Source organism: Arvicola amphibius, chromosome 15 (genome assembly GCF_903992535.2).
Source record: "Arvicola amphibius chromosome 15, mArvAmp1.2, whole genome shotgun sequence".
Classification (NCBI taxonomy): Eukaryota; Metazoa; Chordata; class Mammalia; order Rodentia; family Cricetidae; genus Arvicola; species Arvicola amphibius.
In genome coordinates, this window is record NC_052061.1 from 21,787,345 (window position 1) to 21,805,379 (window position 18,035).

Sequence of the window (18,035 nt, forward strand, 5' to 3'; positions counted from 1 at the left end):
GCCTCACATCCGAGCTTCCTTCCGGATAGGCTGTTGACGCAAGGAAAACACACGTGACTGAAATTTAGTTCTGCCTCTGATATGTGAGGAGAATCTCTGGATTAGTAACTCATATCCCTAAGTGGCTTTCCCACATAAAATCTAGTCTAGGTCACTGTCTGGAGAGAGCCTTTTATCCTGTCGTGAACATTTCCGCCAATCTACAGGAGTCCCTGTGTACCTTAGCACATATTTTCAGAAACACCAATATTGCTTCTTTCCAGAAATTTGGAACAATCCGGGCAGATTTGATTGAACAGATGAGATTCAAGCAGAGGTTGAAAGTCATCCAGACCCTGGAGGACACCACCAAACGCAACGTGGTAATTCCTCCGAGGACGGTGTTGGGGGGCAGGGTGGATACCTCAGTTTCCACCTCCTTGTGCACATTCCTGCTGGCTCCTCAGTTCCAGCTTCGCAGAACTTGAAAGAAGAGCTTAGAGGCTCTCTGGGCATGGGAGGCTCTCTGGGCATGGGAGGCTCTCTGGGCATGGGAGGCTCTCTGGGCATGAGAGGCTCTCTGGGCATGGCGCGTTGTGAGTGTGGGGGGGTCACTGTGCTTGTGTTTTATAGGTACGGACCATCGTGACAGAGACCTCATTTACCATTGACGAGCTGGAAGAACTGTACGCTCTTTTCAAGGTGAGTTTCAAAGTGAGTTCAAGTCCATGCAAAGAGATGAGAGAACCTGCTCTAACTGTTCTCGGACTTCTGGTTCTTTCTGTTAGGTGGTCTAGGGGTTCCATAGGTCCCCAACATGCACAAGGAAGAAGGCAGAGCTGAGAGAACAAAGCTGTCATACTTAATAGGAAAAGCAAATCAATTACCATCACTAATTTAAACTGATGTTTTAGCTCATTTTTCTCGCCAGATGGGTTGTTTTCTTGGACCTCAGAACACGGAACCTGGATTTCTAAAACTCCATAGAACAGTGGTGATCATGTTCAAATTCTACCTGGAATTCATTTAATTTCTCCTTCTGAGCCCCAAGTCACCCTTAAAGAAAAATACTGTGTAGCTAGAAGAAGCTTGCTATGTTAGGAGGCCTAGTTAGTTTGAATTTGCTGTCTCGGAAGTCTGCTGGGCTATGGTTTGCCTGCTCTTCCGTCCTGGGCTGTGGTGTTGCAGAGCTTTGTGCTAAAGGGGCCTGGAGGACAGAAGTCACCACATCATGGCAGCCAGGGGACAGAAATACACTAACAGAGGGTTCAAGACAAGACTTAACACACTTCCTTCAACCAGCCTCCACTTCCAGAATTTCCTATCATGGCTCAGTAAGGCCAGTTATCCACTGATGAAGGCCAGACTCTCACAATTAGTCACCTCTCAATGATCAGCTCCATCTTCTGGGGACCAAGTTTTTTGTTTGTTTGTTTGTTTGTTTGTTTGTTGAAATAGGGTTTCTCTGTAGCTTTGGAACCTGTCCTAGAACTAGCTCTTGTAGACCAGGCTGACCTCAAACTCACAGAGATCTGCCTGCTTTTGCCTCCTGAGTGCTGGGATTAAAGGTATACGCCACCACCGTCTGGCTGGGACCAAGTTTTTAACATACAGCCGTGTTGTGGGGTTGGTTCATCCCCAAACCCTAACAAGAACTGTCTATACGTCTAGGGAAGAGCATCATGGGTTTAATTCTGTGTTTTACATTAAGCCACTATTAGAACTTATTTCTAATGAGAAAAATAACAATCTAATCATTTTTAATATAATTCTTTTCTTCTACAAAAACATTTTTGTTGCTGTTATTGTCAATGTCTCAGATTATAATGTGGCATTTGGCAGGGAAAAGGTTTACAAGGCTCTATCACACAAGAAACAGTCTTGTCACAATCTCTAATTTACTCTCTGGACTAAATCTGCAGCTAGATGTGGTTTATGCCTCTCAGCCCAATGCCTGGGAGTTTGAGGCAGGAACTTCAGGAGTTCAAGGTCATCCTTGGCTACAGAGCAAATTTGAGACTAAGCGAGCTTGCATGAAAAAATTGTCTCAAAAACAAAAGCCACAAACAGATCTAAATGTGACTCTTCGGCACAATTCAAAAAGAGTCCAAGGACAAGCATAAAGGACAACACCAACGTCCTGTGGGCAACATCTAGGGGAGCAGAGTTTGGGACATAGGGGTCTCCCCAATGTGCTCACTTATCTCTTAGTCACTAGAGGGCGCCACTATCTCTCTCTGTTGGGTGGGTAGGCCAAGTGTGTGTTGACTTGATGGATAATTGATCAGTGCATCCTTGGGAGGAGGCACTGATTTCTGTGCAGAGCATCAGGAAGCTATCACTGGCCTAGCTCTTCATTCTCTCCCTGACATCTCTTGGACATCCTCGTTCTCAAGTTAGCGTACCTGTGTATGACAGGAAGAGCACACGCTTGCAGACTCAACGCCATGCTGGGGGTAACACTATGTGATTTGGGGCTCGATGAGCCAGAGTGACCGCTCTGTGTCGTTTTTTAGGCTGAACACCTAACCAGCTGTTACTGGGGCGGGAGCAGCAATGCCCTGGACAGGCACGACCCCAGCCTGCCGTACCTGGAGCAGTACCGCATCGACTTTGAGCAGTTCAAGGGCATGTTCGTGCTTCTCTTTCCCTGGGCATGCGGCACTCACTCCGATGTGCTGGCCTCCCGCTTGTTCCAGCTGTTAGATGAGAACGGGGACTCCTTAATTAACTTCCGAGAGTTCGTCTCTGGCCTGAGTAAGTGGATGAGATATTCTTGCATGAGTTGGATGGGGTCAATGGGGTTGTAACCTGGAGTTCCTCTCTGCTTCCCTCAGAGTCCCTACACTGGGTCTAGAGGAAGGAGGAGCACAGACAAGGATTGCATGCTGGTTGTAAGAGCGTGTTTAGTTAACGGCTTCATTATATGGACAATCTACAGCCCTCTACATGAGACAGACGTCAGCATGAGTTCAAAATATATCATCAGAGTACGTGTAAGGTGGTCCAGCAGGTGAAGGCACCTGCTGCCTGATGATCTGAGTTCAATCCCTAGAGTCCCCAGAGTGGAGAAAAAAGGCCGACCCCCAAGAGTGTCCTCTGGCCTTCATACAAGAGCTATGGCACACACACGCACATACAACCATAAACATAAGCAATTAACATGATGTAGGCTTTTTAAAAAAATACATTAATGGAGAATGCATGTGGCAGTAAAATCCTACTGTAATCATCCAACACTGATAGATTTCCCAGAGAAAAAGGAGTATCTAGGACAGTAGTTCTCAACCTGTAGGTAACAGCTCCTTTGAAGGTCAAACAGCTCTCTCCCAGGGGTCACCTAAGAGCATTGGAAAGCATGGATATTTACACCATGATTCATAACAGCAGCAAAGTCACAGCTGAGTAGCAGCAAAAATATTTTTATAGTTGAGGAACTGTATTTAAAAAGGTCACAACATTAGGAAGGTCGAGAACCAATAATCTAGGTGGTAGACTATATGTTTCTGTTTTACAAAACAAATATAATAATTAAAAATACGTCCTATATAAAAATAATTGCCCATAGGTACACCTTTCTAATATGCAATTTTATGTTATTTTCTAAGTAACATTAAATTTATTTTAATAAAAGACTGGAAAATTATAGTATCACTGTCTAAGTGGAAGTCTTTCCTGTCTGTTTCCTGGCTAAAGGAGTACCCACAGCTAGGACAAGCAAGTGCATGCACACACGCATGCACACAAGCGTGCACACACACCATCCACCTGACAAGCAGGCTGCCCCTTATCCACCTTGCTCATGTCTCTGTATTGTTGCTGGCCTCTTGTTCCATTTATAATTGGATGAAGAAAATGTGTGGCAGGAGAGCTTGGTCCACTTGATGTGAGGCTGGGGTGTAACAAGTTTTGTGTCTGGCTGCCAGAATGAATTCCCCTCAGAGGTGTGCCCATATGGTGCCTTTGCATCCGTTCCTTTTCTCACCCCTGTGACAAAATGTCTTAACAGCTCACTTAAGGCTGAGGGGCTTACCTTGGCCCACAGTTTGGAACTCATCACAGTGGGGAAAGCATTGGCAGCAGGAGCATGCAGCATCTACAGGTCACACTCCGCCTGCAGTCAGGAGCTCAACTGCTGTCTCACCCTTGTTCAGTCTGGGACTCCAACCCTGTGGATCCCTCTGACCCCAATCAGCCAGGATGTGGGGGAGCTGGGGAGCTTTGAGTACAGCCCCCGAGATTATGTCAGAGGTCAGCTGTTTCCTGAAGCAAGGGGAGGGAGGACAGACAAATAGGGGGGGGAAATGCACCTAATTCTCGCATCTGCATCCCTGATTAATGCACATAAGTTGCTTATGTGCCCTTTAATGCCCTGATTGAGAAGCCTGTGGGAGGCAGCGGCAGGGAGGCGGGGGCTCTCCAAGCACATCACTTAGGTTAGCAGACTGCTGGCCACATGATTTCTGACGAGCTGGTTCTCTGGCCAGGAAACAGAAGCTTAATTGATTCTAACTTGACATGGCCTTTGTCTGTTTGGAGTTGAGTGGGTTCAGGTCTGATTAGCTCAGGGAGAAGCTCTCTGGGAGATGTCCGGGACATGGACAATAAATGCTCCACTGTCCCTCATCTGGCCTGGGAGCCCGCATACCCCACGTCATGTTAACACTAATATCTAGGATGTGTTTTCTAACACCAATGACCTTAATCTAGAAACTCCCTCTTAGATGCCCAGGTGAATCTAGGTGCTATTAAATGGACAGCCAGCAGTAACCAATTGTGCCTTGTACCATACGCTTTAAATGGTGTATCCAGCCAAGACGAAAGACCAGCATAGAGCCAGCGATGGCTCCAGAAAACACCCTCTGCCCCTGCAGAAATAATGGCCAGAGGAAGCTGGAAGTGTTTTACTCGGGGAAAGTCCTCTTGGGTTAAGTACGTCTCTCACTGTAATTAGATATAGCCTTGTGCACACACTTCAGGCAGGCTTATATGGAGGAGCTTGAAGTGTGTGTGTGTGTGTGTGTGTGTGTGTGTGTGTGTGTGTGTGTGTGCATCGCAAACTGCTTTACACTCCTGCAGTATTGTCATGCTAGGCACTGAGCCAGTGCTTTCTATGCATGTTTTTACTTTACCCTAAAGCACGGGCTGCAAACTGCAGGTTAGAATTCCAACAGCCCATGGACACAGTTTGTGCAGTTACTGTCACACTGAGTAAAAGTCACTGTCACCTGTCCAGTCTGTTCCAGCTACTAGAACAAAATGCGTCTTAGACTGAGTAATTTTTCATAAGAGAAATGAATGGCTCACAGTCCTAGAGGGTGAAAGATCAAGGGAGCATCACAGTCAGTTTATACGGTGGATCCCATTCAGTTTATACGGTGGATCCCATTCAGTTTATATGGTGGGTCCCATTCAGTTTATATGGTGGATCCCATTCAGTCTATATGGTGGATCCCATTCAGTCTATATGGTGAATCCCATTTAGTTTATATGGTGGATCATATTCAGTTTAGACAGTGGATCACATTCAGTTTATACGGTGGATCCCATTCAGTTTATACAGTGGATCCTATTCAGTTTATACAGTGGATCCCATTCAGTTTATACAGTAGACAGTTCCTTCTCTGTGTTGACCATGATGCAAACGCAAGCGTCCTGTTCCCCCCCCCCCCCCCCCGAGTCCCTTTGGTCAGGACACCAATCACATTGTCAGCACCTTCCTGACCTACTCACCCCTCGAAACCAATAGCTCCATCACACTGGAGGTCAAGGTTCAACATAGGACTTGTGGGTGACACCAACCTTTTGGGTCTACCTGCCTACTGTTAATGTTGCTGTTGACCGTGGAAGAAACAAAAGCTAGATGAAGTCAGGTGACTTGCTGAGACTGGATAACCGTAATGTCCCTTCCCACCTGGATTTCGAGTACTCGCTCCCTCTTCTGAACTGTCTCATCCTCGGGGACTTAAATATATATTTCCAAAAGATTTTCTGATTTCAGGAGTAACTTAGAGGAAAGTAGCAGGATTTTTTTTATTGAACTTTATAAAGTCAGAATAAATTAAAATGCAGCTCAGAGCAAAATTAAAACATTTCAGGAAACTGAAAAAAAGGATTGAGTAATTTGGAGTTAATCTTAAATGTGTTCTTCTTTTATTACTGAATTCATAGTTGTTTAGGATATTAAGGCCCAGTTTTTTAATCTTTTCCATTAATAAATCACTTAGAATACATGACTATTAATCTAGCTGATACATTTAAAGTCATTGTGTGTATTAATATATATAGTTTTATTGTCATGGGATCCCAGTATTAGGGTCATTGGTAGACTTTTCTGTTGTTGTCTAGTGTCACGAAGGGGAAACTGAGGACAAGGAGAGCCCAGCTCTTTTGTAGTGCACAGTGAGAGAACAAAGCATTTGGAACCAAACGTCCTGGTGTGAGATCCAAGTAGGTCCCAGGCAGAGCTCTTGTCAGGCAATGCCTTGGCTCACTATATAAAAAGCAGACTTTTACAAGAGCTCTCTAAACCTGGGGACATCACTACCTCACAGGACCCATTTCACCCTGGTTCTTCCATGATTTCTAGGTGCTGCGTGCCATGGGGACCTCACAGAGAAACTCAAACTCCTGTATAAAATGCACGTCTTGCCAGGTAAGTGGCCACACAGGGCAGTGTGCATCTGGTGCCCTGGACCTGACTCTCTGTCTCTTCCTTGCTGGTACCTGTCAGCCTGTCATTCTTTCGCAAAGACGGGGCCGAGTTGCTGCTTTTCACACGCGTTCCTGAAGGAGGATGTCCTTGATCTGATTGTCACTTGCCTGTCTCAGAAATGAGCCGCGCTCATAGAAGACATCACACCTCTCTTCAAGAGAAAGGGTAGAGAGGCTTTAGTGGCAGGTGGGACACAAGCATTCCAGCAGGGAAAATGAGCTGCTGAAGGCTTGCGTTTTGAGGAGCAGTTTTAACATTGGTGGGACCAAAAGGGCCTGCTGCTGAGGCCTGGGGCTCAGTTCTAAACCAGTCTATCAAATAATACACACACACACACACACACACACACACACACACACGTTAAGGCAGTTGCACTCACATCCCAGATAGGAGTAAATGTGAGTCTGTGTAGCAAACAGTGTCCTACAGTTGACCCATAAAGTATTATTTCAAAGTCTTTGGGAAATCTCCCCGACAGAAAGGAAAATGCAAAGGGGTGCTGGTGTGTGGTTAAAATGGAGTTAAAGACAAAATGACTCCCACAGAGGCCTCCGAGGTGCTTCTGTCCTCCATCCCTCTTGGATAACTTCATTTTTGGTCCTCCCCTCCATCATTTGCCTGAGTGAGGAAACTTATTGTTGAGTCACGGCCCACCACTCTCCCACAGAGCCATCCTCCGATCAAGACGAGCCCGACTCTGCCTTTGAAGCCACTCAATACTTCTTTGAAGACATCACTCCAGAATGCACACACGGTAGGTGACGTTTCTCCCTCAGGGACTGCAGTTCAATCCCCAAACTCATATTATAAAACAAACGAGGTGTGCATAGCATACATTTGGAACCTCAGCTCTGAGGAAGCAAAGGCCCCTGGACAGCTAGCCTGAACTAATGGACAAGCACCAGGTCAAAACCAAGGTAACAGTATTCCCAAACACATCCAAGTTTGTTTTCTGACTTTTGTGCACACATACACACACACAGGCACACACTTGATGGGGGAGTTTAAGAAAATTGAAACACAACATTGTTATAATTTGTCTACGCCCTATATAACACCTGCAAAGCAAAGGACACCTTGCAGGCTAGACCCAACCGACTGCTGATTTGGAACCCATGAACTTAGAAAACTGTTTGCATTTTAAATTTAAAAATTTTTTGAACTCAAATGTAACATATTTCTTTCTGTGTAAAAAATGCGTAAAATGTGAACTCTAGTACTGATAATAAAGTTGAAGGAGCACACTCCATGTTACATTTAACTGTACATCAGAAACAGTACCAAGAGGTTAAAACAGAAACTATACGGCCTGCAAAGGCTAAAATACAGGTGGGAGTCTGTATCCACAGGCACAGATTCAGCCAATTGTTTACTGAAGAATATTCAGTCAGAAACAGAGCCTCTAGATTGAACATGTGCAGCCCCTTTCTTGTTTTTATTTCCTAAACACTGGGCGTTCCAACTGCTTACATAGCATTTACATCTCATTGGTTGCAATCCAGAGACAGTTTAAGATCCGTAGGAGGGTGTGTATAGATTGCACACAAGTACACAGCAGATCTGAGTACCTGTGGATTCTGGTGTCCACAAGATGGTCCTGGAACCAATCCTCCATGGAGTTCCATCTGGCCCATTTCAGAAGTTTGCCAACCCCTCATCTGCGTGATTGTTTGGTCTACGGGGATGCAGTTTGGCCTAAATATGCACTGTGGCTCTCTGCATCTCTCTCCAAAGGCAAATGTTACTCGTGTGGCTTCTGCCTTGGGGTCTAACACTCCACACCGCTGCCTCTGGGCTTGGTTGTTTGTTTTGGCTTCTTAATTCTTGCTGTTTCTGAACAAGTGCAGTGTAGGCCTGGTTCTAAGCCTCAGGCGGGTGCCCAGGGTTACTGGAGTAAAGGGAAGCAGACTCTGCTGTCTTGTGGTCCACAGCACTGTTGAGGACCGAGTATCGACAGGGGGCTAACTCTGCATATCGTTACCTTGGCGACTACAGACAGAATCCTGCCTCAGAGCCCCAGTTCCTCTGTGGATAGTGGAGATGATAGTTGCCAGATTGGGGGTGCTGGAGACCTAATGAGAGCATACAGTCTGTAGTTACAGCCTCTTGTGTAGTCCTGAGCACACCCACTGTTCTTCACATGGCCAGCTGTGTATCTGCAACAAGGTCTTACCTTGTTAGGGATGTCCATTTCAGAGAGGATCCTCCTCTTATGTAAAAGCCTTTGAGATGGTCACATGCCACGCTGTGGAATGTCCTTAAACAATGCTTTCCAGAGTGTTTTTCTAACTCCAGAAGAGCTACTGCTTCATGTTGGATGTTTTGAAATACACACACACACACACACACACACACACACAAATATATGTATGTATGTATGTATGTATGTATACACACACACACACACACACATACGCAAGATAGGCTGGGAGGTGGTGATGCACACCTTTAATGCCAGTACTTGGGAGGCAAACACAGGTGGATCTTTGTGAGTTCAAGGCCAGCCTGGTCTACAGAGCTAGTTCTAGGACAGTGAAACAAACAAGAAACAGAGAAACAAACAAGCAAAAAAATTTTATGTGTGTGTGTGCACGCACGTGCACCACAGACCATGTGTGGAAGACAACCTGCCACCGTCAGTTCTCCCCTTGCCGTGTGGGTCCCAGGAACTGAGGTCAGGTCAGTAGGCTTGGGAGCAGATGTGTTCACCTGCTGAGCTCAACTTGCTGACCCCCATTTTTATTGTATTTTTTTTTGTGCAGTCTGTCTCTGAAACTTTTTGTGTTTATGTATGCGCTTAGTTAATTATATTTTCTGTAAAGTCAAATGAGAATGTTGATGAGTTTTCTTGAAAACAGTCTTCCTTTCCTCTGATGCCCACCAAAAATCATCTTGTCCCAATGGGTCACCACCCCACCGCCACACACACCGTGTTACAGTGTTATGAGAATAAGCCGTACCCAAAGTCTTCCTCCTTCCAAAGTATCTCTGATGCCAAAACCTGGATCTTTGCCTTGGGATTGAAGAAGGCAAAAGTTGATGGAGTCCTACTCTGTGACCACACAGAGTCAGGTAAAGATGAGCAATTCTCCCCCAGGCCCCGGAGGCCACCTGTGTCTGTCCCAACAAATAATGCAAGAGCTGTGACAAAGATGGCTTTCATATTCCAGCGAGGCTCCACCCGTTCCAGACAGAGGCATCGAGGAGATTTCCTGTGCTGTGGTTGACAGGGCTCCAGACAACAGGCAGAGTGCCACTGAGAAGCTCCATGGCACAGTGGCCAGAGTTCACAGAGGTCACTGTTATAGTAAAAGTAAAATGCTGCAGGTCCCCAGGTGGCTTCAGTGGGCAGTGGGTCCTGAGACCACGCCGCAGGTCCCCCAAAGTGGCCATAGGCAGTGGGCTGCGGGTCCAGAGAGCAACCAGTCCCAGGCAGGGATGGTGCAGTTCCCCAAGTGGCTGCAGTGGGCCATGAGGGATAGCTAGTCCCAGGCAGGGAACTGTGTGGTGGGTGAGAGACCTCAACAGGGCAGCCAATACCACGATGGAGTCAGACAGATGGGCATGTCACGAGACCATGCCTTGGGTCTCCAAAGGCAGCTGGTCCTGGACAGGGAGCCACTCAGCTGGCGAGAGACAGACAGATAGGCACACCATGCAGAGTGAGGTTGGAGGGGAAAGAGGAGGAGGAGGAGAGAGAGAGGGGGGGGGCAGGGGGAGGAGAGGAGCCACAGCAGCAGCCACCTCTCTGGGAAAGAGACAGAAAAGAAAGGGATCAGCTTGGAGGGAGGAAGTGGGTGTGGCTTGTCTCTTAAAGGGACAGGACAGATCATTGCAGTCACCATGTCTATTTGCACCAAACTGCAGAATTAGGAATATAAGAGGAAAGCCGTCATAGATCCAGGCTCAAGTGCCCTGGCCACCAGAAGAGCCACATCCCGGAAGAGCATGGGTTCACCAAACTTAATGCAGATGAATTTGAAGATATGGTAGCTGAGAGCTGGTCCATTCCTAATAGCTATGGGGTCAAATTTATCACCAGTTGTGGCCCCCTGGGCAAGGGCAGGCCCTGCACTCCTAAGTGCTTCCACCGTGCTGAATCCTATACCCATCAAATCGTGCTCAGTAATAAAACTCACACCCAGTCTGAGAGAGGGGAGAAAAGCCTCACAACTGTCTTAGCATAGTTTTCAAAAGGTTGCATGCATAATAAACACAGTTCGGGTTCACCATGGATTAAATACTATGAGTGTCTGTTTGTCACCTGAAGATTTTTCATGAATCAGGGAAGAGTTTCTCAGTCACGTGGAGTCTGTCCCTCTGGCCAAAACACTGTCAAGGAAACTTGAAAAACCAGCCCCCTTTGGGGTAGCTGAGGAAATACAGGATACACTCTTGAAGCCAGTCAGCTCCATCAGAATTGTGGTTGTTGTACCTTTTGGCCTTCAAGCGTCTGTGTGTCCTGTAATGTCTGCTTTGCCAGATCCGCGAAGTCCCCCGAAAACCAACAAGGAGACTGAGTCCCATACGTAAAAGCAAAGAGCCTTTATTTTATGCAAGTTTGCACACTCGGTCTCTCCACATGTCCAATGTATTAGAATAAACGGAGAGCCCCGAGCTCAGTTAGAGTTGGGTTTTTATAATAGTAAGGTGGAGGTAAGGGGTTTCTGAGGTTCAGGACCCCTGATTGGCTGACATTTGTCTAGGGGTGTCCTGGTGAGTGTGTGCAGGCAGGTGGTCCTATCTACAGCTGTTGAAATGTTAGGTATTTCCTTTGGATGGTCTGTTCTTGGGTAGCACTCAGATAATCTCAGTTTATGATCCTTCCTGCAACCTGGTATTGCTTCAGGGCAAACTACTGAGACTCAGGCCTCCTTTAAGCTTATTATGGCTAGGCCCAACACTGGCAGGTGATAATGGTTGGAAGAACTTCCTTTGGGTGGTCTGTTTCTCATGGCTGGCTCCTATAATGTCCAATTTTATTAAACAAAAAAAAGTTTTAAATAACTGGGTTATTTAAAAAATTTATTTTAGAGATGCCAAATTACGAGGGAGAACATGTCTTCCTCTGGCTCCCACTAGCTTTCTGTGTCCCTGGAGAACATGTCTTCCTCTGGCTTCCACTAGCATTCCGTATCCCTGGAAGGGAGAACATGTCTTCCTCTGGCCTCCACTAGCATTCCGTATCCCTGGAAGAGTCCATTCCTTGATTCTGTTTCAAGTCACAGCGAACACTTGAGAAGTGAGAAGATCACAGCAGGATGGGGTTTTAATTTTTCATTGTACAATAAATCCCAGCTGAGAGAAATTAATCTGGGGCCATCCTTCACCTAGAGGTAGGGTTGTCAGATAAACTATGAGGCATCCAGTGAAATTCAAATTTCTAAAAAATAATTGTTTAGTATAAGTATACATCATGTGATACCAGAAATACACCTTGACAAACAAGTTATCTGACATGGGATACTGGTGTTTTATGTATGTATTTATGTTTAAAGATTTTATTTTTATTTTTGGTTTTTCAAGACAGTTTTTTTTTTTTTCTGTGCAGCTTTGGAGGCTTTCCTGGGACTCACTCTGTAGACCAGGCTGGCCTCAAACTCACAGAGATCCGCCTGCCTCTACCTTACTAATTCTGAAATTAAAGGTGTGCACCACCACCACCTGGCTTAAAGATTTATAAAGTGTGTATGTCTGTGTGTGTGTGTGTGTGTGAGAGAGAGAGAGAGAGAGAGAGAGAGAGAGAGAGAGAGAGAGAGAGGAAAGAGAGAGAGAAAGAGAGAGGAGTGTGGAGTAACAGGCAATTTTAAGCCCCCTGATGTGGGTGCTGAGACTCAAACTCTGGACCCTGCAAGAATATCATAGCTCGAACAGTTGAACTTTCTCCCCAGCCAGTATTTAAATTTCTGTTTGCAGAAACACAGATAAGCCTGTGTTTCTCACTCTGTAACACCCTTCTTTCTTCTGAATATGTCTGGTAGTCGTTGGGTTGGACAGCAGGAGCAAACAGAGCGTGGAAGATGGCTTCGTCACAGTGAGTCTGAAGCAGGACAGAGGTACGGCCGTCTTCCTCTCTAGTTACCTGATTGCTGCCTGAGTTCCTGTTTCCTGGCCCACAAACACTCACCTCTCGGCATTTGCGTTGTAGGGAAGAGGGCAAATTCTCAAGAAAACCGTAATTATCTGAAACTCTGGACTGCAGAAAATAAGTCTAAATCAAAAAATGCAAAGGATTTGCCCAAGTTGAATCAGGTAAGAGTCTATATAATAGAGTAAATATCCCCAACAGCAGCGAGAGCTTGGGTCCTTAACTCTTATCTGCTTTGGTTTTGGGTATTGGGGTTTTTTGGTTGTTGTTGTTGTTGTTATAAGACAGAATGTCGTGTGGTCCAGGCTGACCTCCAACTAACTCACTGTGTAGCTGAGGATGACCTGACCCAAGCACTGAGGTTACAGGCCTGTGCCCACCACGCCCAGTTTCTGCAAGACTGAGCACTGAAGCCAGGGCCTCGAGCCTGCCAGGCAAACGCTCAGCAGTTGAGCTTCATCTCCGGTCCTGTCTGTATTTATTTCTTTTCCATCAAGATTATGCTCAGCCTCGAGGAGACTTTCTCCTAAAAGAAACTTTGAACAGGAAGTACTCAGTTTGGGGAGTCCATCCATCCACCCCTACCAGTAGAATTACCTTTGGATGCTCAAGTTCAGGTTGTTTCCGCTTCACTGTGTTCAGCAATGGAAATGTCTAACACATCTACCTACTAGAGGATATAACAGTTATAATTGTAAATGGCGGGTTTCCAGCACAGGAACAGACAGGGCATCAGGTTAGGGTAAAGGCATTGATTGCTTCCTTACAGGGAAGTGAGGAGCTGTGTCCCAGTCAAGGCTATGTTAGCTAAACCTTGGGAAAACCTTCAAAACTTCAGAGATGGAAGACGAGATGAGTCTGCTGCCTCCTTAAGATTCTTCAGCAAGGAGAAAAAGATAATAAAGAAAAGCAAAAGAAAACAGTGTAATGCCTAGCATGGTGGTCCATGCCAGTCGTCCCAGCACTGAGGAGGCACAGAAAACAGGATAATGAATTTGAAACCAGCCTGGGTTATACAGTGAAACTGTGTCTCAAAGCAACCAAAGTGAAGAAGAAAAATTAACAAAATGTAGTTTAGTTATTCTGTGTGACGGGTATGCTTTCGTGTGCACGGGTGCACACATGTGGCGCATGTGTGCATATACCAACGGAGGCCTCAGCCACTATCCCTCAGGAGCAAAGCCACCATATGTCTGAGACAGTCTTACTGGCCTGTAGCTCACCAGTGAGCCGCAAGGGCTCACCTATTTCTGTCTTCCCCTGTTCTGGGATAGCAAGCACATGCCACCACACCTTCCCACCCTTTAAAATGTGGGTGCTTGGGAGACTGAGCCATCTCCCCAGCCTCTGCTGTAGTCAGACTCTGGGTGATGAGTCTATGAAGGCCTTTGTCATTTCATCTTTTTAGTTTCGTGGTTGTTTCAGATTTTTTTTTTAATTAAAAAAGAAATAGATTAGCCGGGTGGTGGTGGCGCACGCCTTTAATCCCAGCACTCGGGAGGCAGAGGCAGGCGGATCTCTGAGTTCGAGGCCAGCCTGGTCTACAAGACAGGCTCTAGAAACTACAGGGAAACCCTGTCTCGAAAAACCAAAAAAAAAAAAAAAAAAAAAAAAAAAAAAAAAACCAAAAAAGAAATAGATTAATAAAGAGACCATAACAGAGGGTCCATCCCTTCTCCAAAGAGCATTTTCCTGGGATCTTTAAGAGTTGTAGTTTAGAGGCTGGAGAGATGGCTCAACGGTTAAGAGCATTGACTCTTCTTCCAGAGGTCTTGAGTTTAATTCCCAGCAACCTCATGGTGGCTCATAACCATCTGTGATGAGATCTGGCGCCCTCTTCTGGGGTGCAGGTACACATGCAGGTAGTATACTGTGTACATAATGAAAGAAAGGAAGGAAGGAGGGAGGGAGGGAGGGAGGGAGGAAGGAAGGAAGGAAGGAAGGAAGGAAGGAAGGAAGGAAGGAAGGAAGGAAGGAAGGAAGGAATCGTGGTTTAATACTTGCTTGGTCCTTGCTCTTAACTCCCCCCTCCCCCACCCCTTCTCCAGGGCCAGTTCATCGAGCTCTGTAAGACCATGTACAACATGTTCAGCGAAGACCCCAACGAGCAGGAGCTGTACCACGCCACGGCTGCAGTGACCAGCCTCCTGCTGGAAATCGGAGAGGTGGGTAAGTTCTTCATTACCCAGCCTGCCAAAGAGGATGGCGTTACCGGACCACCCTGCAGCCAGGCCCTCCCGGGCATGCTCTTCCCCAAGAAGGGGCCCAGCCAGCCCTACACGGTGGAATCGGCAGAACCACTCCCAGCCAGCCTGGCAGCTGACAGTGAGGAACACTCCCTGGGAGGGCAGATGGAGGATATTAAACTGGAGGATTCCTCGCCCAGGGACAACGGGGCCTGCTCCTCCATGCTCATCTCCGATGATGACACCAAGGACGACAGCTCCATGTCGTCCTATTCGGTGCTGAGTGCCGGCTCCCATGAGGAGGACAAACTGCACTGTGAGGACATTGGGGAGGACACGGTCCTGGTGCGCAGCAGCCAGGGCACAGCCGCCCTGCCGAGAAGCAGCAGCCTAGACCGGGACTGGGCCATCACCTTCGAGCAGTTTCTGGCCTCACTCTTGACGGAGCCTGCTCTGGTGAGGTACTTTGACAAGCCAGTGTGCATGATGACCAGGGTCACCAGTGCAAAGAACATTCGTATGATGGGCAAGCCCCTCACCTCAGCCAGTGACTACGAAATCTCGGCCTTGTCCGGCTGATGCAGGAAGGGAGGCAAAAAGTTTTTATGTTCGTCTGCGTTGAGTGGGTGGGTGGGTGGGTTCTTTTCTTTTAAATTAAATATTTATTAGTACTTGGCTTGAAGCCTAGTGTTTTCATAATGTAATACAATTTAAACTGGTGAGAAATAGATAAACACCCCCAAAGTAAGGCACTAGCATTCTGCCTGTGGGGTATGGTGAACAGAATCTAGTTTATTCAATGAATCCCCCCTAAAAAAACCAAACTGTCAGTGATATGTGTATTATAACTTAGTACTCTTGTTGTTCAGCTGTACCCATGGTGTAAAACCAGTGCTGCCCGATGCTAACAGACGGCCGTGCTCTGTGCATTCGGGCTCCGAAATAAAGCTAGGTCTGGGAAGAAAATGGAGCATTGCAAACACAAGGCTGTTTTCAGAAGGAAAGGGCATTGTCGGCTGGGTAAATCTTGAACTACTTTAGTAAGTCTTAAAAATATTTTTTAAGATTTGAAATATATTTCATAAAAAATCCTCTATCCAAAAATCGTATTCTACACTGGTCCCCCTTCAAGGAGGACACATTTGGGTTCCAAGCAGTTATGAAAATGTAAGCAATGTTTACACGAGGCTGGAATGACAGGTTATCCAATTGGACATCAACAACTTGCTCTGATTATTTCTGTCAGCTGGGCCAGAAAACAACAGGATCATCTGAGAATCCGAACGTGAAAGCAACGGGACCCAGACATGGGATCAGCTTTTTGTTCCGGTTTTTGTCTTTGAAGGACTAGAAGGCCTGATGCTTCTCATCTAGGTCTTTAGATTCTTGTTACTCGTTGAAAATGCGGCAACAAAAAGTAACAAAAAATAAAGCAATGCCCTTCGTCATTTCCGTACTTTCCATAGAGTCGAGAGAAACTATATCATGTATCACGTATGGCCAACTTTCCATAAGTCGGTGTAGACGGTATGTATGCAGTGAAGGGATTCTGCAAGATAGCGTAACTAGATGTTTAAAACAGAACCTGCCACTTTATAGAACAGAATAGAATGCTGTATCTGCTGAAGGGATGTGGACATCAACGCTGGCACGCCTGCACTTTGAATTCATGCTCGTTTCGTACCGTTACGTCTTTGTTTGTCCCAGAGGCCGGGAAACGCCCCCTTACTCTGGCCTCGCCATCACGCTCACGGTTCCTTTGCTTGTTCTGACATCCTTTCCCTCACGCTCCCTTCTTTTATCTCACACGTCCTCCATTTAGCTGTTGCAGCTGTGACTTTTTTTTACCTTGTTTACAGAATAATTTTTAAATTGTCAAATGAAGTAGTATGGACCTCAACTAGGGTAAATGTGAACAATAAAACGCTTCAGAAGTGACTGCGTCTCTGCGCCTGAGTTTCTGCCTGAGGCCCACGCTGTTTCTCTGACAATTTTATAGGGAAGCTATCAGTAGACAGTTATTTAATGGGTGACTATTTTGAGGTAAGAAGCTGTGTAGAGCGGAGAAGATGGCTCAGTGGTTAAACGCTTGGTGAACTTGGGTACAGACTGGTGCTTGGATCCCCAGGACCTCTCTAAAGCACGCTGTAGTGGTGGCCTCTGTAATTCTAGTGCTTTAAGGTGAGAAGGGGCGTGGAGATGGGAGATGGGTCATCTAGCCATGGGCTCATATACAAGAACACACCCCCAAATACCTACATATAAAAATAATACAGAGAGGGATTTTTTAAAAGGAAATACAATGCAGAACTTCAAGAATATTTGAGACAAAAAAAATAAATAATCGTTACCCGTTACCTAATTTAGAATGTTTGTGGTTGGAGAGACGGCTCAGCAGTTAAGAACATTTGTTGCACTTCCAGAGGACTGGAGTTCTGTTCCCAGCACCATGTCAGGCAGCTCAGACCAACTGTAAGACACCCAAGGGGTGCTAAGGATGGGAGAAACACCCTCCCCAGGGGAGAGCACATGAGTTGGTCCTCCGATGCTGTCTCAGTTAGGGTTCCTGTTGCTATGAAGAGACACCGTGACCACGGCAACTCTTATAAAGAAAACGTTGAATTGGTGCGGCTTCCAGGTCAGAGGTTTAGTCCATTGTCATCACGGAGGAAAGCATGGCAGCATGCTAGCAGACATGGTGCTAGTGAGGAGCTGAGAGTTCTGCATCTGGATCCTTCAGTCGGCAGGAAGAGAGAGTGACCATGGGCCTGGCTTGAGCGTCTAAAACCTCAAAGCCCACCCCCAGTGACACACTTCCTCCAACAAGGCTGCACCTCCAATAATGCCACTCCCTATGATTCTGTGGGGGCCATTTCATTCAGACCACCACAAATAGCAAATGGCCAGCTCTGAAACATACATATACTAGTGACATTACACAGACTGATCAAGCTGTACTTGGGTGTTATGTATGTAGATGTGTGTGTCTATGTGTGTAACAACATGGAAAAGAGGTCATGAGTTTGGGGGGAAATGAGGGGGTTTGTATGGAGTATTTGGAGGTAGG

The 18,035-nt window shown here is 46.3% G+C and overlaps 1 protein-coding gene across 1 annotated transcript in view; it reads left to right on the top strand.

Annotated features, from left to right (window-relative positions):
• The window catches only part of Tbc1d9 (TBC1 domain family member 9), a 114,962-nt gene extending 99,397 nt beyond the window's left edge, over nucleotides 1–15,565 (top strand). Inside the window, exons 14-21 of the mRNA XM_038312655.1 lie at nucleotides 264–362; nucleotides 613–681; nucleotides 2,496–2,736; nucleotides 6,569–6,634; nucleotides 7,362–7,448; nucleotides 12,676–12,750; nucleotides 12,843–12,946; nucleotides 14,831–15,565. Coding sequence (XP_038168583.1) covers nucleotides 264–362; nucleotides 613–681; nucleotides 2,496–2,736; nucleotides 6,569–6,634; nucleotides 7,362–7,448; nucleotides 12,676–12,750; nucleotides 12,843–12,946; nucleotides 14,831–15,547 — 1,458 coding nt within the window. The 3' untranslated portion in view covers nucleotides 15,548–15,565. The remainder of the gene's footprint in view (nucleotides 1–263; nucleotides 363–612; nucleotides 682–2,495; nucleotides 2,737–6,568; nucleotides 6,635–7,361; nucleotides 7,449–12,675; nucleotides 12,751–12,842; nucleotides 12,947–14,830) is intronic.
• The last annotated feature ends 2,470 nt before the right edge of the window (nucleotides 15,566–18,035 follow it).